At 38.3% G+C, this 23,549-nt stretch overlaps 1 protein-coding gene across 1 annotated transcript in view; it reads left to right on the top strand.

Annotated features, from left to right (window-relative positions):
• CAPS2 (calcyphosine 2) overlaps positions 1-23,549 on the top strand; it is a 49,140-nt gene that overhangs the window by 12,508 nt on the left and 13,083 nt on the right. Inside the window, exons 6-10 of the mRNA XM_065934103.1 lie at positions 2,483-2,656; positions 8,547-8,669; positions 11,672-11,739; positions 16,621-16,740; positions 22,878-22,952. Of these exons, the coding sequence (XP_065790175.1) occupies positions 2,483-2,656; positions 8,547-8,669; positions 11,672-11,739; positions 16,621-16,740; positions 22,878-22,952 (560 nt within the window). The remainder of the gene's footprint in view (positions 1-2,482; positions 2,657-8,546; positions 8,670-11,671; positions 11,740-16,620; positions 16,741-22,877; positions 22,953-23,549) is intronic.

Here is a 23,549-nt window from a genome sequence, read left to right as displayed (position 1 = left end):
TCTTTTGATGTCCATGTGTAGAGTCTTCTCTTGTGTTGTTGGAAGAGGGTGTTTGCTATGACCAGTGCGTTCTCTTGGCAAAACTCTATTAGCCTTTGCCCTGCTTCATTCCGTACTCCAAGGCCAAATTTGCCTGTTACTCCAGGTGTTTCTTGACTTCCTACTTTTGCATTCCAGTCCCCTATAATGAAAAGGACATCCTTTTGGGGTGTTAGTTCTAAAAGGTCTTGTAGGTCTTCATAGAACCATTCAACTTCAGCTTCTTCAGTGTTACTGGTTGGGGCATAGGCTTAGATTACTTTGATATTGAATGATTTGTCTTGGAAATGAACAGAGATCATTCTGTCATTTTTGAGATTGCATCCAAGTACTGCATTTAGACTATTTTGTTGACCATGATGGCTACTCCATTTCTTCTAAGGGATTCCTGCCCAAAGTAGTAGATATAATGGCCATCTGAGTTAAATTCACCCATTCAAGTCCATTTTAGTTCCTTGGTTCCTAGAATGTTGACATTCACTCTTGCCATCTCCTGTTTGACCACTTCCAATTTGCCTTGATTCATGGACCTAACATTCCAGGTTCCTATGCAATATTGCTCTTTACAGCATCGGACCTTGCTTCTATCACCAGACACATCCACAGCTGGGTATTGTTTTTGCTTTGGCTCTATCCCTTTATTCTTTATGGAGTTATTTCTCCACTGATCTCCAGTAGCATATTGGGCACCTACCAACCTGGGGAATTCCTCTTTCAGTATCCTATCATTTTGCCTCCTCATACTGTTCATGGGGTTCTCAGGGCAAGAATACTGAAGTGGTTTGCCATTCCCTTCTCCAGTGGACCACATTCTGTCAGACCTCTCCACCATGACCCGACCGTCTTGGGTGGCCCCACACAGATTGGCTTAGTTTCATTGAGTTAGACAATCTGTGGTCCGTGTGATCAGATTGGCTAGTTTCCTGTGATTGTGGTTTTAGTGTGTCTGCCTTCTGTTGCCCTCTCACAACACTACCGTCTCACTTGGGTTTCTCTTCCCTTGGGCGTGGGGTATCTCTTCACGGCTCCTCCAGCAAAGCGCAGCCGCTGCTCCTTACCTTGGACGAGGGTTGTCTTCTCACGGCCGCCCCTCCTGACCTTGAACGTGGACTAGCGCTATTTTAAATATAGTTAGTGTATATGAGGATTTCCCTGGTGGCTCAGATGGTAGCGAATCTGCCTGCAATGCAGGAGACCTGTGTTCGATCCCTGGGTGGGGAAGATCCCATGGGGAAGGGAATGGCTACCCATTCCAATATTCTTGCCTGGAGGATTCCATGGACAGAGGAGCCTGTCAGTCTACAGTCCACGGGGTCCAAGGAGTCGGACACCACTGAGTGACTAACACACACACAGAGTGTATGTTAGTATCTCAGACAGTACTGTTGGTGAATTTTACATTTTTGCCTCACATAAGAATGGCAATTTTAAAATGTCTTAGAAAATTGGTAAACTATAGGTTTATACTAATGGCAGAAAATTATATCAGATGTGGCTAGGTTAAAAATATAAAACTCATCCCTTGAAACTTGTATGTCTCTTGACATACTTTAGGCTATGAGGATACTATGAAGTAAGTAAGTAACTACTTATTGCAAACTGTCTCCTTGGGACATATTTATACTTCAAACAATACTAAGTGATTTTTTTCATGTCATGAGCACAAGTTCTGACTAGTAGTCAGAACCAGTTGGGCTTACTTTTCTGTATTTGTCCATCTTTTTCCATTCGTGATCTCCTCCATCTTGTTTTGGTTAGACTACATGAATAGTACCTTAATCGGTATCATGTTACAGTTTTCACCCAAAGCCTTTTCTCATTCTTCTCCTGTGGGTATAGACTTGGATACAAAATGTTTCAAATGTTGTACTGACTTTATCCTCCAGTTGGAGTTGCTGTCCCTCTCTGGGACAGTATGTATTTTCTGACTATTCTTTGTAGGTTTCTCTTATCGCCTGGCTGTGTTACCTGTCATTCCATGGACATGTGGAAGGGAGCCAGATAACAGCATAAGATAGAATATTTCAGTATTCTAGAAATGGCAACCAGAGCTTCTGAATATTAGTGACCTCCAATTCCAAAGACTATTCTGGCAAATTTTTGGCAACGGAGGTTTCCCGAGGCAGGAGTAAAATAAACTATCTAAAACTCCTAAGAAGGAAAAGTTGTTCTTTCTTCTCTCTGTTTTAGAACCAGGACTGATCTCCAGCTGTGAAACAAGATACAGGCTTAATGGTATTTGAGGCCAGTGCCCCCTCAGGCATGCTGCACCAGCTAAATGTTTTAAATATGACCTCTCTTTAGAAAATAGATCATAGTGATGTTTCCCCAAGCAGAAATGCTAAAGTAAATGGTAAACTTGTTTAATGTTAATGAGGAAAATTAATAGTAATTTTGAATTTTTTATGATGGATAGCATACTTTTTCTTTTTACTTCTTGGAGCAGGACATAATACCTGAAAATTTGCCAACACCAACAGAGAAATACAAAGTAAAACGTCAGCAATGCAAAACTGAAATGAAAGGGGGATACAAACAACACAGTCAGAGCAATGTGGGGAAGGCAAGGCCAAGATTCACACAGCAACAGACTCCAGGAAACAAGACAGACGACAAGGTAATGTACGAGGCTTACAAAACGTAACGGAATTTAAAGAAGACAGTATATGTATGATAGAAGCATCTTTCTGCCTGATATATCCTGTTGTTAGTCACAATAAAGTGTATTAGCTGACACTTACTTCTGCGTACCAGGGACTCTCTTTAACTATTTTACGTACATTAACTATTCTTCACAACAACTTCAATGGGTTATTATCACCATTTTCAGATGGGAAAAATTTAGTCATATGACCTAATCGTCTTTTCTCTGTAGTTTTTCACTTGCCTTGGGTTGGAAATAAGGCAGTATTACATATCTGTTTCTGACGAAGCTGTCTTGAACTCCATAGTTCTCACTTTAAAGAGTAAACTTTAAAGTTGAAAAGTAGTTTCAGACTTTAAAGTGACCCTGTTTTATTTTAAAACTGTCATCACTCCGTGATTGTTTCCTAGTTGAGTTTGGGAGATACTTTTAACATCATGAATTGCTGAAGCTGTTATATTTTAATTTAATCTTAATTAGATATAAACACCATTCATGAATATAAGAGTAAATTAAACATAATAAATTCAATGGTGTTTCACAAGCATATAAAAAAGATGAACCTTGAATTTTAGAAAGGTTTGAAAACATAGTTTATGACACTACTGATCATAAAGAAAGAGCACTTAGATACAATTCTTCATTCAGTTAACTTTTAATAAGAATAATGTGTTTTCAGGGAAGTTTGATAGTCGTATTTACTTAGCATTTACTGTTGAGTAAAAAGATTAAGTTGTAAAATCTTTCTAAAATTCAAGTTTAACCTTTCTGGTATGCTTGTGAAAAGCCATTAAATTTATTATGTTTACTTTGCTCTTGTATTCATGAATGGTGAGTTTATACCTAAATAAGTTGTAAGTAAATGTGGCATATCAGCTTTATTTTTTCTAATCCATGTAGAGACTATCTGGAACTCACTAAAATCCATGGTATATAGCTAAAAGAGTAACAAAAGTTATGGGATTATTTGGTCATTTTTATTTTAAAACTAATTTTCCAGATTCAAACAGATGTACATAAATACAGTATTCTAGTGTCTGTAATAGCAGATAGGATAATTTCATAACTGTTTAGCACCTGGGTGTGTAGTATTTGTAAGATCTACCATGTGATATTTAGATCATTGTAATAATCTTGGGAAAACAGAATGAAAGTTTCTATAAGTGCATGCTTTCCTTTTCATAGCAAAACAATTCAAATAGTTTTAAAGTAAAACCTTGATACCCTTGAACACAAATTCAAATGAGGATGCTTGTTTACTTTTGGTTTAAGAGAAGATAAATATTGTTTGCAAATCTTACCATATGAATGAGTAAGGGTTTTATAAATAGCAGCCAGCATTTCCATATTTTCTTTTGGAGAATATCTTGTTTTACTTTTTTTAACCTACATATTAGAAGTTTAATATGTTTTTGGTAGTCTTACCAAAAAATCCCTGGTTTCTATATATTCTGTATATAATAATCTTGTACTTATGGAGTTTGAACAACTTATCTGATGTCATTTTAAAAGTACACTCTTATTAGAACCAAAACTGCTGTATAAATTTGCTGTTAGTAAATCCTATTATAATTACATGAATTACCACTGGAATAGTAATCTCTAGAAACAAAAAGATCCCTGATATCTGAAACGTAGCCCCTTTTTAAAGCAGGGAGTCTAATGCAAATTGATTCTCTTTACTGATAAAGAAAAGCTAAAGTTAGATGTATTCAGAATCCAAGACAATAACTAGAGGCTATAGCTACTAACTAAATAGGCTGATACATCAATCAATTGATAATATCAAACAGTATAACAGGTCCACTCTGCTTGATTCTAAAGGCAAATTTCCTGTTTTGAGCTTTCCTTCCATTTAGTATAAAAGGTGATGAATCTCACTGTCAAATTGTTTTATCATGTAAAATGTAAGTTTATCTATATTTGTGTGGGTGGGTATATATATTTTTAAAGTAATGAAATACCTTTAAATTAAACACTGAAAATCAAACTTCAATTTTATAGGAAATAATATTAATTACCAAATTAATATTAATTAATTGTACTTATGTTCAGTTCTGTTCAGTTCAGTCACTCAGTCGTGTCCAACTCTTTGTGACGCCAAGAACCACAGCACACCAGGCCTCCCTGTCCATCACCAACTCCCAGAGTCTACACAAACTCATGTCCATTGAGTCGGTGATGCCATCCAACCATCTCATCCTCTGTCATCTCCTTCTCCTCCTGCTCTCAATCATTCCCAGCATCAAGGTCTTTTCAAATAAGTCAGCTCTTTGCATAAGGTGGCCAAAAGACTGGAGTTTCAGCTTCAACATCAGTCCTTCCAATGAACAGCCAGGACTGATCTCCTCTAGGATGGACTGGTTGGATCTCCTTGCAATCCAAGGGACTCTCAAGAGTCTTCTCCAACACCACAGTTCAAAAGCATCAATTCTGCTGCACTTAGCTTTCTTTATAGTCCAACTCTCACATCCATACATGACCACTAGAAAAACCATAGCCTTGACGAGACAGACCTTTGTTGACAAAGTAATGTTTCTGCTTTTTAGTATGCTGTCTAGATTGGTCATAACTTTCCTTCCAAGAAGTTAGCATCTTTTAATTTCATGGCTGCAGTCACCACTTGCAGTGATTTGGGAGCCCCCCCCCCCCAAATAAAGTCAGCCACTTTTTCCACTGTTTCCCTATCTATATCCCATGAAGTGATGGGACTGGATGCCATGATCTTTGTTTTCTGAATGTTGACCTTTAAGCCAACTTTTTCACTCTCCTCTTTGACTTTCATCAAGAGGCTCTTTAGTTCTTCACTTTCTGCCATAAGAGTGGTGTCATCTGCATATCTGAGGTTATAGATATTTCTCCTGGCAATCTTGATTCTAGCTTGTGCTTCTTCCAGCCCAGCATTTCTCATGATGTACTCTGCATATAAGTTAAATAAGCCGGGTGACAATATACAGCCTTGACGTACTCCTTTTCCTATTTGGAACCAGTCTGTTGTTCCATGTCCAGTTCTAACTGTTGCTTCCTGACCTGCATACAGGTTTCTCAAGAGGCAGATCAGGTGGTCTGGTATTCCTATCTCTTTCAGAATTTTCCACAGTTTATTGTGATCCACACAGTCAAAGGCTTTGGCATAGTCAATAAAGCATAAATAGATATTTTTCTGAAACTCTCTTGTTTTTTCAATGATCCAGTGGATTTTGGCAATTTGATCTCTGGTTCCTCTGCCTTTTCTAAAACCAGCTTGAACATCTGGAAGTTCATGGTTCACGAATTGCTGAGCCTGGCTTGGAGAATTTTGAGCATTACTTTACTAGTGTATGATCATCCCAAATATAACTTTTTTCACGAACTCTATAAAAAGACAAAAAACCTACCAACTCATTCATTGTTTATTCTTTCAAAAATAGTTATCTAATGTTTCATGACATGCAAGGTACCTTTCCAGGCACCGGTGATAAGTCAGTGACTAGAACAGACAAATATTCCTTCTCTTGCAGACCAAAAAAAAAAAAAAAAAAAAAAAGAATGAACGAATGAGTGAATCAGTTGGGTAGCCATTCCCTTCTGCAGAGGATCTTCCTGACCCAGAGATGGAACCCGAATTTCCTGCATTGCAGGCAGATTCTTTATCATCTGAGCCACCAGGAAGTCCTCTAATATGACAGATGATGATAAATGCTATGAGTAGAAGGAAACTTGGAAAGCCAAGGTTGGGGTTGTAGTTTGCACGGGATCATCAGAGAAGATCTTTACCATTAGGTAGCATTTTAGGGCACATTCAAAAGGGGTACGAGGCAAGCCAGTTAGAAGAAACTCTCAGTGTCATGACGTAGGAGTGGGCCTGGAGTATTTAAGAAATATTAAGAGCAGTGTGATGAGGGAGAAGAGCAAGGAAGAGGTGGGAGGAGATTTTTTCAGTGAGTTAAAGGGTAGGGAGGCAGATCAGAGAGGTCTCGTAGACCACTTCAAGACTTTGCCTTCTATTCCATTTTGTTGAGAATGGGTTTTGCTGCGGAGGCTATCCCAATAATCCAGGCAAGAGATAAGGATGCCTGCTTGGACCCAGGTGGTTGTAGCAGATTTGGATAAGATGTGGTCACAACTTCTAGAAGTTGTGAGTTCAATTCTAGACAGTTTCTGAAGGTAAGGCTCAGAATATTTGATGATGGATTGGTTTTAGGCTTGAGAGAAAAGAAAGATGAAAGATGGCTCTAAGGCTTTTTGAGCCAAGCAGTTCAAAGGGTGTATTTTTCATTAACTGGAGTGGGGGATATCACAGTGAAGTCTGATTTGGGGAGGTTAAATCTGGGATGCCAAGTGGAAACACCACTGTTTCCCTTAGGTAAAAGACTGAAAACAAGTTGAAATAAAATAAGATGCCTTTGAAAGTTTCCTCCAACCTATATGTAATGCAGAACCTGGCTTATACTGAAACATGTCTATTAATTTAATCTTTCTTAAATTTACCTTATATAATGTTAAACATCTTTCTGGTGACTGTCAAATCACTATTTAGGAAAAACAGATATTAGTGGGTAAACAAATAAAATTATAAAGTATCCTCATAAATTTATTTCCCAATAGTACACACTTAAGATTTATTATTCATTCATTGGATACATATACAGTGCTCACTACATGTGGTCATGCTCTGGCACCAGGGATCCTGCAATGAAAAGACAGGCAAGGTTCCTGCCCTTATGGAACTTACAACAGGAGAGGCAGGCAACAAATCATAAGCAAATGTGTAATAAAGTTTCATGTAGCAATCAAAGGTCATGGAGACAGCGAACATTATGAAGATGAAATGTAACCTTTCAAGGAAAATCTAAAGTAAGAACAAGCCCTGGGGAGATATACTTGTAATCTGTTACATTTTTGATAAGTTGCCATCCTATTGGAGCATTATGTTTTGTTACGCTCATATAAACACATCTAATATTCAGAGAAAAATTTAGCATTTATCTCGTTAGAATCCTTGTTAAAAGTTCAGAAATAGCAGACGCAAAACCAATGAATCACCAAAGCAGTCATTAGTAAAAGTTTTGTGTACACACCAAAAGGTCAGTTCGTGAAGTGGAAGTACTCAAATTGAACATGGAAAGAGACCCAGGGAGCTATTGTTGTAAAGCAGTTTACATAGTGAGGAGGCAGTGACTGTTTATGCTCCACAGTGATTGGTTATAATACAAGAATTTTCTTAAATGATAAGGGATTAGTTAGTGGTTACTTCACATCAGTTTGGGGGAACAGTTTAAGTTTCACTTATGATTTCTAGACACATAAGCAGGAAGTAACCCTGGTCAAGTTAATCTCACATGTCTTGTAAAATAAGCTAAATTAAGCTTTGCTTGTGTGACTAAACTGGTCCTGTCTGCTCAGCGAATTTTGAAGGCTGGTTTCTGTTTGTGCTTGATTTTAACAGTCGCAAAGGATACACCCATATATTAGTATCACTTTACTTGTGAACTTAGCTTTGTAAAGGAATGATATGCCCATATTTATTAACTTTACAAAGACTCAATTGGACAACTATAGTTATAATAGTTGCTATTTTTTATGTAATGCTTATTATATGTCAGGTACTTCTGAAATGTGTTGGCCAGGTATCACCTCATTTAATCATTTTTTTGGAGTACAAAACAGTTGCTAATATTAATTGCCATTTTATTTATGAGTAAACTGAGGCACAGAGATGTCATGTAGCTAGAAAGTGGGAGAGCTGGATTCAATAGGCGGTCTGATTATCAGAGCCTATACTCTTAATCTGATGTATCCAGTCATTGTTTTAGTCTTTATGTTGTTAAAAACAAATATTCTAAACATGCATATGAGGGTTCACTTATTGCTTCACATCTAGTGTGTACAAGGTGCAGAAGGCATCGCAGATGATCTGACAACTCTGGACAGGAAAGCCCTCCTACAGCGGGGTTATGCAGAAAACCCTCACATCCTCCAACGAAGTACAGGAAAATCTGATGCTGTAAGTTATTGGTACTTTTACTGATTTGATAAACCATGAAGATAATTTGCCCTCTGTAATTTTACAGCCTTAAATTTGAATAAATGATTCCAACAGTTGAAGTTGAACTGAGGTGAATAGTCATTAATATGCCAGGTTCAGTCCTCACTCTTACCATGGATTGACATTTGGTATGTTTACTGAGGAAAAGTCATCTTGAATCCTTGGAAGTTTGTCAAAATTTAGTTTACACTGCTCAGAATGTTAACTGACCATGATAACAATGGGCTAATCTGGTATCACCCCTTTCCCCACAAAGAAGTAGCTAGATAATCTTCTTGTTTTGAAAATCATAAGCTAATAAAACTGAAGGGCAGGGGTAAAGTAATTTTTCTTTAGGAAAAGGGAAACAAAGCTCTAGGCTCAATATTAACTTTAAATTATATCTTTTACAAAAACAATGAGATTTCTTAATGAGTATTACTTAGACTGGTTACTGTACAAATAGATAATTATAGCATTTCTATAGTGTCCGGACATATGCAAACCAAGCTGCTTGGAGTTGGAGGCCACTGGCTCCCTAGACACCTCCAGCTGATTAGTACATCAGGTACATCAGGTACACCTGTAATTGATTGATGGGCTATCATTGTGTGTTGGCTTAAAATTGAGAAAATTCTGCTTTAGATGGCCTAAATAATAATAAAGCAACGTGGATTTAGCTACATACATTATCATTGAGTGAATATTCAAAATAGATTTTATTTGGATAGCAATCATCCTGAATTAATGCATTCTGAACTGACAGCAAGATGTAATCAATCTCTGGGTCAGGTGGACTGATTTTCTGCAGATGTCCCAAATTGGTAATTTGTTTGTTTATTAAAAATCACATGTATATTATTTTATATTCCTATTACTATATACATGTTTATACCTAATAGAACAGGAGTATTACCAGGATTGTAAAAAAATTTAAAAATGTTCCTTATAGGGCGAAGTTGTGTCCCAGATAAGGCTTATTTTGGTATATTTCTAAAGTATACTCTTTTGGGGCTTTCCTGGTGGCTCAGACAGTACAGAATCTACCTGCAATGCAGGAGTCTCTGGTTTGATCCCTGGGTGGGGAAGATCCCCTAAAAAGGTAATGGCAACCTACTCCAGTATTCTTGCCTGGAGAATTGCATGGATGGAGGAGACTGGCAGTCTACAGTTCACGGTGTCACAGAGTCAGACATGACTGAGCAGCTTTCATTTTTCACTAAAGTTATACTTGAATGGATGTTATTAAATACCTAAGGCCTTTTGGCTACTGCTCTTAGTATAATCCAGAGCCATCTAGGTTTTTGTGGATTTCTTTTCCCATTCAATTACTTTCTTAGTGGCATCACATCTAAATTCACCATCAAGCACATTTTACTCTATTGTGGTACACCCCTGTATCACTATTTTAAACAGATGTTTTACATGAGTAAATCTTGAATGCATCTGAAATTAGTACCAATTTACTTTTTAAATGTAGGTGGAAACTTTTCAACTTAGTTTTTAACTAAATGAACAACAGAAGCAGTGAACCTATGGTTTTTGTATCCATCTCTTCCACTTTGTCATTTTTCAGTTGCATTTGTGTGATTTCTGCTTCTAATCTGCCTTCTGTTTATACAGCTCTCTAAATCAATGTGCCTGAGGGTGGTTCTAACCTTTTCTCCAAAGTATAAGCCACCATAAATGTCAACACCCACGGTGCATGTTCTCCATGGACTCTACACTCATCAATGTCACCTCTCTCACTTGCTTCTGGGTTTTACGTCCATTGTCTGACTGATATGGAAATCACTGATGATTTCTACCAAAATTTAATGGTATTCAGTTCAGTTCAGTTCAGTCGCTCAGTCGTGTCCGACTCTTTGTGACCCCATGAATCGCAGCACGCCAGGCCTCCCTGTCCATCACCAACTCCCAGAGTTTACCCAAACTCATGTCCATCGAGTTGGTGATGTCATCTAGCCATCTCATCCTCTGTCGTCCCCTTCTCCTCCTGCCCCCAACCCCTCCCAGCATCCAGGTCTTTTCCAACAAGTCAGCTCTTTGCATAAGGTGGCCAAAGTACTGGAGTTTCAGCTTCAGCATCAATCTTTCCAATGAACACCCAGGACTGATCTCCTTTAGGATGGACTGGTTAGATCTCCTTGCAGTTCAAGGGACTCTCAAGAGTCTTCTCCAACACCACAGTTCAAAAGCATCAGTTTTTCATCTCTCAGCTTTCTTTATGGTCCAACTCTCACATCCATACATGACCACTGGAAAAACCATAGCCTTGACTAGAGGGACCTTTGTTGGCAAAGTAATGTCTCTGCTTCTTAATATGCTGTCTAGGTTGGTCATAACTTTCTTCCATGGAGTAAGCATCTTTTAATTTCATGGCTGCAATCACCATCTGCAGTGATTTTGGAGCTCCCAAAAATAAAGTCTGACACTGTTTCCACTGTTTCCCCATCTATTTCCCATGAAGTGATGGGACCAGATGCATGATCTTAGTTTTCTGAATGTTAAGCTTTAAGCCAACTTTTTCACTCTCCTCTTTCACTTTCATCAGGAGGCTTTCTATTTTAGCAAATAAATGTATTTTTAGATTAAACAATTGGACTTTAAATTTATTAATGATGATATGAATGTGCTTATTCTCTCAGTCATGTCCAACTCTTTGCAACCCCATAGACTAGCCTGCCAGGCTCCTCTGTCATGGGATTTCTCAGGCAAGAATACTGGAGCAGGTTGCCATTTCCTTCTCCTGGGGATCTTCCTGACCCAGGGATGAAACCCGCATCTCCTGTGTCAACTGTGTTGGAGGCAGATTCTTTCCCTGCTGAGCCTCTGGGGAAGCCATTGGGGAGTGATGATATAGTAATCTCTCTTTAAGAAAGAAATTGGAAATGTTTAATTTATGTTTTAGGACTCTTGTGTTAACAATAGTGTTGTTCTGTTTTATGGACAATGGCGTTTTCTTTATTTTCTCTTCTCAGGAATTTGTGGCTGCAGAGAAGAAGAAACAGATGGTTGCAGAGCAAGTGATGATAGACCACTTATCCAGGTAAGCATTCATAGAGATCCATTCAGAAAGCATTCATTACATTTCCTTTGTATACATGATATCTGCATTGGAATGGTCAACTCAGAGGTTTCCATACTTGCTCTGTTTACTGCATTTGTAGGGTTTCAGTGATTATTTTTTCTACCAGACTCCCTTATCCAACAGAAATACTTAACAGTTCTATTTACTAAGTATTTTTTGTCTAAATAGCTTAGTAAGTTAGTATTTTCTTCCTAATATCATCTGAAAAAATAATACAAATTGAAAAAAAAGTTTTACTTCTTTAATAAATAGGCAGTTACTCACCAATGGGACATATGCATTCCTTGGATGACAAATAATCTCTCAGATCTCAGAATTGTATAGAATGCTGCCACTCTCACTTTCTAGTCCACGTGGCACCTGCTTTTTATCACAGCAACTGTAGAAAAGCCAGTTTTGCAAAGATGTGCTATCATTCATTGACGGAGTGTCATGTGGTATGTTGCTGAAGCTGTGAATTACTTGGAGCTAGTAGATTTTGTGGTATGCCACAATTATGAAGTATCACTATTTCCCTCAAAACCTAAAAATATCCAGCGGTGTTCCTTTGCCTTCCCTGTGACACCCGAGTGTGATTCAGTGCAAGTTTGGGAACTGTGGGATTGTCAGGAGTTTTAAAGTCTAATGTAAAATTTCACAACCCTTAGAAAACTAGATAAAGTTTCAATACCCGCTGTGCTAAATTGCATGAATATGTAAGTAATGCAGGATTTCAGAATAGGCTGGAATAGTCTAGGAAGCCTTCACAGCAGAGGTAAGACTCAAGGTCAGCTTTGAAAAAGATAACTACTTAGTTGGTTGGCAGAGAGAATAATAGTCTATCTGCATGTTTCTTAGTTAATTTTTTGACACAGTTTTGCTTACAATCTTCAGTATTTCTCCTTTTATTACGTCATGAACCGACTTTACATTTTCACTCCCAAAATGCCACCGCAGTGTCTCTTCTTAAGACAACTAGTGACATCCATACTGCTGGTTAATGACAATTTCCTAATTCTCAGTTACTCACCCCATCAGTGCCATCTGCTGGGCTGAGAACTTTCTTGTCTTTGAAGCACTCTTTTTCCTTCTTTGGCTTCTGGCATACCGCACGTGGCTGGTTTATCCTCCTACTTTCCAATCCTCAGCCTCCTTTCTTAGTTCCTCTTCACCTCTCCTATCTTTATACACAGGAATACACACACAAGGACTTCTACTTCTTGGACTTCTCCTTTGACTTTCTAGGTGATTTGATCCAGTATCGGGTCTTCAGTAACCATCTATATGCTGATCCTGCGCTAATCCAAATCCCAAAGTAACGCTGGAAGATGTTACTTTGGTTTCTGAAAGTTGTTCTCTTTCCTTCCCTCATTATGAAATCCTCTTTAGTTTTCTTCCATGGCAACAGTATTCTTCAAGTTCAGTCCCTAAGTTCAGTGTCTCAGTCGTGTCCGACTCTGCAACCCCATGGACTGCAGCACCTCCAGACTTCCCTGTCCATCACCAACTCCCAGAGCTTACTCAAACTCATGTCCATCGAGTCAGTGATGCCATGCAACATTCTCATCCTCTGTTGTCCCTTTCTCCTCCTGCCTTTGATCTTTACCAGCATCAGGGTCTTTTCTAAGCAGGCAGTTCTTCATATCAGGGCGCCAAAATATCAGAGTTTCAGCTTCAGGATTAGTCCTTCCAGTAAATATTCAGAACTGTTTTCATTTAGGATTGGCTGGTTTGATTTCCTGGCAGTCCAAGCAACTCTCAAGAGTCTTCTCCAACACCATAGTTCAAAATCATCAATTCTTCAGTGCTCAACTTTCTTTATAGTCCAAAACTCACATCCATACATGACAACTGGAAAAACCATAGCTTTGATTAGACAGATGTTTGTTGGCAAAGTAATGTCTCTGCTTTTTAGTATGCTGACTAGATTGGTCATAACTTTCCTTCCAAGGAGCAAGCATCTTTTAATTTCATGGCTGTGGTCACCATCTGCAGTGATTTTGGAGCCCCCCAAAATAAAGTCTATCACTGTTTCCATGTTTCCCCATCTATTTGCCATAAGTGATGGGACTGGATTCCATGATCTTAGTTTTCTGAATGTTGAGTTTAAACCAACTTTTTCACTCTCTGCTTTCACTTTCATGAAGAGGCTCTTCAGTTCTTCACTTTCTGCCATAAGGGTGGTATCATCTGCATATCTGAGGTTATTGATATTTCTTCCGGCAATTTTGATTCCATCTTGTGCTTCATGTAGCCCAGCGCTTCTCATGATGTACTCAGCATATAAGTTAAATAAGCAGGGTGACAGTATACAGCCTTGACATACTCCTTTTCTTATTTGAAAGTCTGTTGTTCCGTGTCCAGTTCTAACTGTTTCTTCTTGACCTGCATACACATTTCTCAGGAGGCAGGTCAAGTGGTCTGGTATTCCCATCTCTTGAAGTGTTTTCCACAGTTTATTATGATCCACCCAGTCAAGGGCTTGGGTGTAGTCAATAACGCAGAAGTAGATGTTTTTCTGGAATTCTCTTGCTTTTTTGATGATCTATGAAATGTTGGCAGTTTGATATCTGGTTCCTCTGCCTTTTCTAAATCCAGCTTGAACATCTGGAAGATCATGTTTCACGTACTGTTGAAGCCTGACTTGGAGAATTTTGAGCATTATTTTACTAGCATGTAAGCTGAGTGCACTTGTGTGGTAGTTTGAGCATTCTTTGGCATTGCCTTTCTTTGGAATTGGTGAAAACTGACATTTTTCAGTCCTGTGGCCACTACTGCGTTTTCCAAATTTGCTGGCATATTGAGTGCAGCACTTTCACTGCATTGTCTCTTAGGATTTGAAATAGCGCAACTGGAATTCCATGAGCTCCACTAGCTTTGTTTGTAGTGATGCTTCCTAAGGCCCACTTGCCTTCACATTCCAGGATATCTGGTTCTAGGTGAGTGATCACACCATCGTCATTATCTGGGTCATGAAGATCTTTTTTGTATAGTTCTTCTGTGTATTCTTGCCACATCTTCTTAATGTCTTCTGCTTCTGTTAGGTCCATATGCATTTCTGTCCTTTTTTGTGCCCATCTTTGCATGAGAAGTTCCCTTGGTATCTCTAATTTTCTTGAAGAGATCTCTAGTCTTTCCCATTCTATTGTTTTCCTCTATTTCTTTGCACTGATCACTGAGGAAGGCTTTCTTATCTCTCCTTGCTATTCCTTGGAACTCTGCATTCAAATGGGTATGTCTTTCCTTTTCTCCATTGCCTTTTGCATCTTTTCTTTTCTCAGCTATTTGTAATAATTCTTCAAGTTATTTAGGCCTAAAATCTTGTTAATGCCTTTAATCCTTCTCTTTCTCTCAAATCCTACATGCAGTTCATTGGCAAACTCAGGTCTCCCATCAAATAAATTTATCCCCCCTCCATGCTACCCCCCTCCATGTTCACCCTGTCACCTCCTATCTCCTGGATTATTTCAGACAGTTTCTAATTGGACTCATTGTACCTGCATTTGCCCCTAGTTGGTCTGTTCTCAACCTAGCAGCCAGAGTGAGTCCATTAAAACCATAAGCCACATCAAACCTTCCAGTAACTTCCCATCTCAATCAGAGTAAAATCTGTAAGACCTACGTATTGGTTGCTTCCCAGGTGGCTCAGTGGGTAAAGAATCTGCTGCCATGTAGCAGATGGAGGACACAAGGGTTTAGTCCCTGGGTCGGGAAGATCCTCTGGAAGAGGAAATGGCAACCCATGCCAGTATTCTTGCCAGGAGACTCCTATGCACAGAGGAGCCTTGCGGGCTACAGTCCATGGGATTGCAGAATCAGACATGACTGAAGTGACTGAGCATGCACATGTATTGGTTACATATCGCTATAAAACCTAGTAGCTTAGAACAGTAGTCATGAATTATAGCTCATGTGTCTTCAGGTCAGCTGTCCAGGCTAGACATGGCTGAGTAGCTATTACTTTTCACTTACTTTGGCCCATTATATATGACCAAAAGCAGTGGGCTTAATTCTGAGTTTAATCCTTAAAAAAGCTCATGTTTCCATTTGCTTTTTTGTGCTTCTGCCATCTTTGTTAGCTTGGTTAACCCACTTGTTCTCAAAAAGAAAGTCTTTCTCTACATGCAGCTGGACCACTTAGCCAAGATTATCCTAGATGAACAGATTCCCAGACAACCCACACTTGCACAAATTAGTTCAGGTCAGATCAGCAGAGCCATCTGGCTGCCAAAGCATTTCCAATGGCTAAACTTAAAGCCAAAGAAAGTACACTGCCTTTATAATGAGGGCATGAATAAGGAGTGCTACAAATCTGGGGTCAGTAACACATTCTCCCCAGTCCCTGCAAGTTTTGCCCACCGTTAGACCCTAGACTCCTTTTCCTACTTCTCTCTTGTTTACTCTGCTTTGCCATCTGGCTTCATCCCTTCTGAAACATACCAGATTCACTGATGTCTCAGGTATTTTGCATTTATTTTTCCTTCTGCTTGGAATGCTTCCTCCCCACCCCAGGAATCCATATGGTTGCTTACATATTTTACTTCCTGTCTTTTATTCAGAAGTCATCAGCACAGTGTCTTTGTTTAAAGAATAGTAAGAGAAAGACCTGAAGCTCCAAATTCTCCTAGAAATTTCAATTTATTTTTAGATAATACTTATGGAAAAAGAGATAGATAAGAATATTCACTTTTATGATGTTTTTAATTATTAAATTTATTCATTTAATATCTGACAAATCATTCTGCCAGTAGTATAAATTGGCATTTGTATATGGGTTTTTCCAATTGCTTATAAATATGTGAATATTAGAGCATTTCATTATAATATTTAATTGTCAGACTGTTGTATTTTCCTGTATAGGGCTGTAATCAGTGATCCAGAGCAAAATTTAGCCTCTGAGAAGCAAGAAATTGCTCCTATCCTTCCAGATTCAAAGCTGGCACCTATTCGATTTAGGAAAAGAACACTACATGAAACGAAGTAAGAAGGTCTTTATATAAAATAAGGATGTAGTATGCTATAAATATATTTTTCAAATGTACTTTTGTATCTAATGGAAATTTTTTCCTTTGTGTTTTTAGTTTTTCTGTATAAAGGAAAGTGGAATTTTTGGAGTTCAGATCCCAGTTCTGTCACTTTAAGATATTGGGGTAAACTTTGCCCTCCAGATGTTCTATTTATAATTTAGGAATGACAGCCAGAAATTTAGGCAATAATACATGTGTAAAGACACAGTGTAGTAACCGAGACATTTGTATGTGCATAATGTATGTTGGCTGAATTTCGATGACATAATATATTCAAAATTAGTATTTTTTAAAAAATATTACTTTTTGCCTTTTACAAAGTACAAAGTACCAAGTCCTTTGTGAAACAAAATGTACTTGGTTTGGAGTGAACTTTTATGGTTCACTGGTGCAGTCCTCTGGAAGTTCTCACCAACTTCACTGATAATTGACATTGAGCCTCAGATTTAATAGAATAGAAAACCCACCAGTTCTTAGAACAGTTTTTTAATATTTTCAGATTGTTATAATTGTCAGTACTTTTATAACTTTGGTCTTTTGTCTCATTCTTATCTTATTTCTAGAAGCCTTATCTTATTTTCTAGAAGTTTCCATACCTTTAAATATTTGAAGTTATCATGTATTAATTTCCTACTTCTGCTGTAACAGATTACCACAAACAGTATTTTTATTTTTTATTTATTTATTTATTTATTTTTAATATTTTTAATTTTTTCAGTGGGTTTTGTCATACATTGATGTGAATCAGCCATAGAGTTACACGTATTTCTCATCCTGATCCCCCCTCCCGCCTCCCTCTCTACCCGATTCCTCTGGGTCTTCCCAGTGCACCAGGCCCGACACAAACAGTATTTTTAAAACAACACAAATTTATTCTCTTCCACTTCTGGAGTTCAGAAACCTACAATCAAGGTGCTGACAGGACTGCATTCCTTCTGGAGGCTTCAGGGAAGAATCACTTCTTTGCCTTTTTCAGTGTCTAAGGGGCTGCCTTTATTCCTTGGTTTGTGGTCCCTTCTTCCTTCTTCAAAGCAGAGGAGTGTTATTCCTCTGCTGTTCCTCTTCTGTAGGTATCACATGTCCTTCTGCTTTCCTTTTATAAAACACTTGTGATTGCACTGACCCTACCTGTATAATCCTGGTTAATCTCATCTCCAGATCTTTAACTTAATCACGTTTGCAAAGTCCCTGTTATCATGTGTAAATTAATTATGTGTCCTGAAGGTTAGGATATGAGTATCTTTCAGGGGCCATCACTCAGCTGCCACATGTCTAAACTTCTCTTTCTTAAAGTAAACTTTTATAGAAATAAAACATTCATTCACAAAGTGAACACATTTCAAATGTGTACAGCATAGGAATTTTCACAAACTGCACAAAACGTATGTGTTATTCCTAGACCAGGAAATAGATCAGCACCCCAGAAACCATCCACATGCTGCCCCTCACTTACTCCACAGCTCCTCTGCCACCCCAGGGTAACGTCTCCATCCTAACATTGTAGATTGTTACTGTCTGCTTATAAATTTACATGAACTCACAAAGCTTGGACTGTGAGTCTGAATTCTTTTGCTTAATGTTATGTTTGTGAGTTTAATCTGTGTCATTTGTAGTTGTCCTCTATCCTCATTACTGTACAGTATTTTCTTGTATGAATATACCACAGTTTGTTTATTCACAGCTGTTGGTGGACATTTGGCAGTTTATGAATACTGCTGCCATGAACTTTAGTGTATGCCTTTTGGTGAACATATGTACTCATCTCTGCTCAGTACTCACTTAGAAGTGGAATTGCTGGCCCGTTTACTATGCATATGTTCAGCTTTAAAGAATACTGCCAAATAGTCTTCCAAAGTGGTTGCTGCAATTAAAATTTCCACTGGTAGCAGTAAGAAGGTGCTAGTGGCACCGTATCTTTACAAGTACTGGTAATTATCTATATTTTTCATTTTAGTTCCTCACATGTGTATCAGTCAGTTCAGTCACTCAGTCCTGTCTGACTCTTTGTGACCCCATGGACTGCAGCACATCAGGCTTCCCTGTCTATCACCAACTCGTGGAGCTTGCTCAAACTCATGCTTATCAGATTGGTGATGCCATCCAACCATCTCATCCTTCGTCGTCCCCTTCTCCTCCTGCCTTCGATCTTTACCAGCATCAGTATCTTTCCTAAACTGTCAGTTCTTCACATCAGGTGGCCAAAGGATCAGAGTTTCAGTTTCAGCATCAGTCCTTTCAGTGAATATTCAGGACTGATTTCCTTTAGGATTAACTGGTTGGATCTCTTTGCAGTCCAAGGGACTCTCAAGAGTCTTCAACACCACAGTTCAAAAGCGTCAATTATTTGGCACTCAGCTTTTTTTACAGTCCAACTCTCACATCCATACGTGACTACTGGAAAAACCACAGCTTTGACTAGATGGACCTTTGTTGGCAAAGGAATGTCTCTGTTTTTTAATATGCTGACTAGGTTGGTCATAACTTTTCTTCCAAAGAGCAAGCTTCTTTTAATTTCATGGCTGTGGTCACCATCTGCAGTGATTTTGGAGCCCCCAAAGTAAATTCTGTTAGTTTCCATTGTTTCCCCATCTGTTTGCTATGAAGTGATGGCGCCATATGCCATAATCTTCATGTTTTGAATGTTGGGTTTTAAGCCAGTTTTTTCACTCTCCTCTTTCACTTTCATCAAGAGAATCTAGTTCTTCACTTTCTGCCAAAAGGTGGTGTCATCTGTGTATCTGAAGTTGTTGATATTGCTCCTGGCAATTTTGATTCCTGCTTATACTTCATCCAGCCCAGCATTTGTCATGATGTACTCTGCATATAAGTTAAGACTTGACATACTCCTTTTCCAGTTTGGAACCAGTCTGTTGTTCCATGTCCGGTTCTAACTGCTTCTTGACCTGTGTACAGATTTCTCAGGAGGCAGGTCAGGTGGTCTGGTATCCCCATCTCTTTAAGAATTTTCCACACTTTGTTGTGATCCACACAGTCAAAGGGTTTGGCATAGTCAATATAGCAGAAGTAGATGTTTTTATGGCATTCTCTTGCTTTTTTGATGATCCAATGGATGTTGGCAATTTGATCTCTGAATCTTCTGTCTTGTCTAAATTTAGCTTGAACATCTGGAAGCCCATGGTTCATGTACCATTGAAGCCTGGCTTGGAGAATTTTGAGCATTACTTTGCTAGCTTGTGAGATGAGTGCAGTTGTGTGGTAGTTTGAACATAGGTATATATTGGTGATTTTATGGGTATATATTGGTGATTTTCACTTACATTTCACTGAAGACTAATGATGTTGAGCACTTCTGCATATGTTTGTCAGTCATCTGGGTATCCTCTTATAGGATATCCTATATAGTCCCTCCAAGTCTATTGGGTTATCTTTTCTATATTGATTTGTGGAACTTACTCTTATATTCTAGTTATAAGTCCTTTTTCAGCTATATTTGTTGGAAGTGTATTTTCCTATCCTCTGGTCCCGTTTTCATTCTCTTGATCATGTCTTTTGATGAACAAGAGTTGCTAAATTTATTGTAGACCAGTTTACCAATCTATCCATTTATTGTTAGTGTCCTTTGTATCTTTACAAAATCTCTCCTTACCACTAACTCGTTCTCTCTCTGACTTGTAATGCCACTTATGTCATAAATGAAGTTGTTATAAATGTATGGTTGGTTTCTAGGTGGCGGTTGTTGTTATTTTTTTTTTTTTCCAGTCTCATCTACCTGTTATGCCTCCCTGCACCAGAATTATCCTGTCTTAATTAGTACTGTTATATATTAAATACTTAAAGCTTGTTTAGCTTTAGTATTATCTTGGCACACTTTGGCTCCTTCCTCTTCGATATAAGTTTTAAATTTAGCTAGTCTAGTAATACAAAAAATCCTGTGGGAGTTTGCTTAGAATTTTTGAATTGATGGACTTCACTGCCCTTAGTCATTATTCCCAGAGGAAGAGGAGGAGAAGATCCTGCTCCATAGAGCAGGAAGCAGGCGTAGGCACGTGTAGTGCAGGCCTTCCTCTGCTCTTGTTCCTTGACCCAGCTGTCTGCAGAAGTACACACTCTGTCCCGTGCACCGAGCTTTACAGGTCGCCTCCCCAGTGGGAATGAGTGGTCTAGTCTGTCTAAGTCTACTGTTAAGGACTTAGCTTGTTGTTGCTCCATTTCTAAACCATGATTTCCAACTGCTTTAGCAATAAGAAAATTTATATGTGAGCCTTCATCTACCTGATTCTTATTTCTCCATCGGTTAAGAACTTGGAGAAGTATTGGTGCTATGTATTGGATACCAAAATCTCCAACATGGAACTTCCCATTTTATAGTATAAATGCCTTTTTTTTTTTTGTCTTTTCAAGAAGACTCTAGAATCCTTGAAGCTGTTATTTCAATCTATCACTGTTAAACTGAGTTCTGTTTACCTTTGAGAAGCAATATAATGTAATGGTTATGAACAATTTTTTTTTTTTTGGCTATGCCAAATGCTAACTGTTTAACTGTATAAACGTTATTTTTAGAATGGGGATAATAACACTTAATTCATTGAGTTACTACAAGCATTAAATGAACCAATACACATTAAAAAGATTTTAACACAGACTAGTGTCTGGGAAGTTCTTAATAAATAGTAGCTATTATTGTTATTGCTTTTATTTTCTCAGCATTTAGAATAGTTTCAGGCACATAGTGGGTGTTCAATGAACATGTTATTACTAATGGATTAAAGTGAATTGAGATGGCCAAACTTTCATGGCTCCACTCTGTGTTCAGAACTCTCATTTGATTTACAGGTTCTTATTTGCTGTATGTTGCTTACCTTTCATTGAGACCTAGATTTTTATAGAGGTATGACATTTCAAGATCTCACTGAGCTACACACTTACTGTTTACAGTATTGCAATTTCATTATAGCTGCAGTTTTATGGGAATATCATAAAACTACTTAGGAAGGGACGTAAAGAGACATCACTGAATCTTCAGAGGAGAATATTGGTAGTAAGGTGTCAAAGTGTGTGTCTTTGGGTTTTGCTTCATATTATTAAACAGAATTTTAGGACTGGCAGTCTTTGTGAGATCATTCAGTGCCATCTAAAAGCCATAAAGACTAAATAACTGATTTGAGGTCTCACAGCTAGAACTATGGCCTCATCCAGCACTCTTTGTCTCTACCCTGTTTTGGCAAGGGATATTTTCAGCTACCATAACTGAAGACCTGACTGACTGTGGCCTAAACGAATCAGGATTTATTTTCCTTATACAACCGGCTGCTTGGAGGTGGCCAGCTATTGGCTTTAGTTCAGTGGCTCAGTGAGGCACAGCTCTGGGCTGGCTTCCCTGAGATCTTTCCGGTTGCCCGATGGCTACTGTGGCTGCCAGCATCGTATCCCTGCCGTGTTCACAGGCAGGGACTCTTTCCGGGCCGGTCTCTCCAAAGGACAAAAGAAAGTCTTTCCTGGAAGTCTACTGGAAGAGCTGGGTCCCTTAGTCACTTCTAGTCGTAAGAGGCTGAGAATGCAAATCCTGTGATGGGAGAGAGGCAAAGAAGAGGCCTAGACATGGCTGCTGGTTAGCTTCGCCACAATGCCAGGCACAAACATGCGACCTCTGCTTCACACTGGCTGTCCTAGCACTTTGATATGATACGTTCCGGCAGAGAAGTTATTCATGTATTATATACAACTTGTTGTTTTTGCTTAGTTGCTAAGTCATGTCCGGCTCTTTTGCGACCTCATGGACTGTAGCCCACCAGGCTCCTCTGTTCATGGAATGTTCCGCTGAAGGATACTGGAGCGGGTTGCCATTTCCTGCTCCAGGGTATCTGCCTGATCCGGGAATCAAACCTACGTCTTCTGCATTGGCAGGTGGATTCTCTACCACTGAGCCACCAGGGAAGCCCATTATATACCACAGCTCAGGGTTCTTTCTTCTGTGTCTGCCATAGCAATAGCAGTCTGGAATAAAAAGAGGTTTACACCTCATCTTTATCCAAAATGTGCATTTGAAAATACCTACATAACTCTTGGGTACTTTTCTTATCTAATGTAGATATTTTAAAAATAGTGATTAACAATTGTATTTCTTACCAGGATAAGAACCCAGTCTACATTAACTGAAAATATCCTTTCTCATAAAGTGCAGTTTGATGGTAGGATCTTGTCAAGGTAATTGTGACTTTATTACATTTTTTAATCCTATGATTATTAAAAGGTATTTTCTTTTCAAATAGTGATAGCAATAATGAAATTAGTTAAATTTTTTACATTTAAGTGAATTTACCACAACCATTTTTAGGTAATATATATTTAATCTCTTACAACAATTATGAGGAATATGAGTCTAAAAGAAAAACATTTTAATTAGAAATTATTTAAAATGTGATTTTAAAATGTCTCTCAAAAAGAAGCAAAAGTGAATTTTTAAAGATACATGTTACTACTAGAAGATTCTAAACTACTTAAATATTAACCTTTATGTAATTTATTTAACTTCACTTTAATGGCTTAAAGTAACAGTAGATGTAGTAAAGTGACATTGGTAGATGTAGTAAAGTGACAAGGAAGGTGGTTCTTAAATCTGTTATCTAGTCTTGCAAACTGCCAGTAACACATAATGCTACTTGATGTTCTTCATGAATATTAAAGGTAAGGTGGCTTTTTAGAAATAAGCATATTTGTTCAGTGATTTTAAAATTTCCATGACAAAAGGTAATAAATGTATATCTATCTTGTGGCTTCTTACAAGCTCAACATTTTTTTAAG

This window comes from Muntiacus reevesi, chromosome 4, assembly GCF_963930625.1.
Source record: "Muntiacus reevesi chromosome 4, mMunRee1.1, whole genome shotgun sequence".
NCBI classification, from domain to species: domain Eukaryota; kingdom Metazoa; phylum Chordata; class Mammalia; order Artiodactyla; family Cervidae; genus Muntiacus; species Muntiacus reevesi.
The sequence above is the reverse complement of the archived record's forward strand: the minus strand, read 5'-3'. Positions and strand labels throughout refer to the sequence as shown.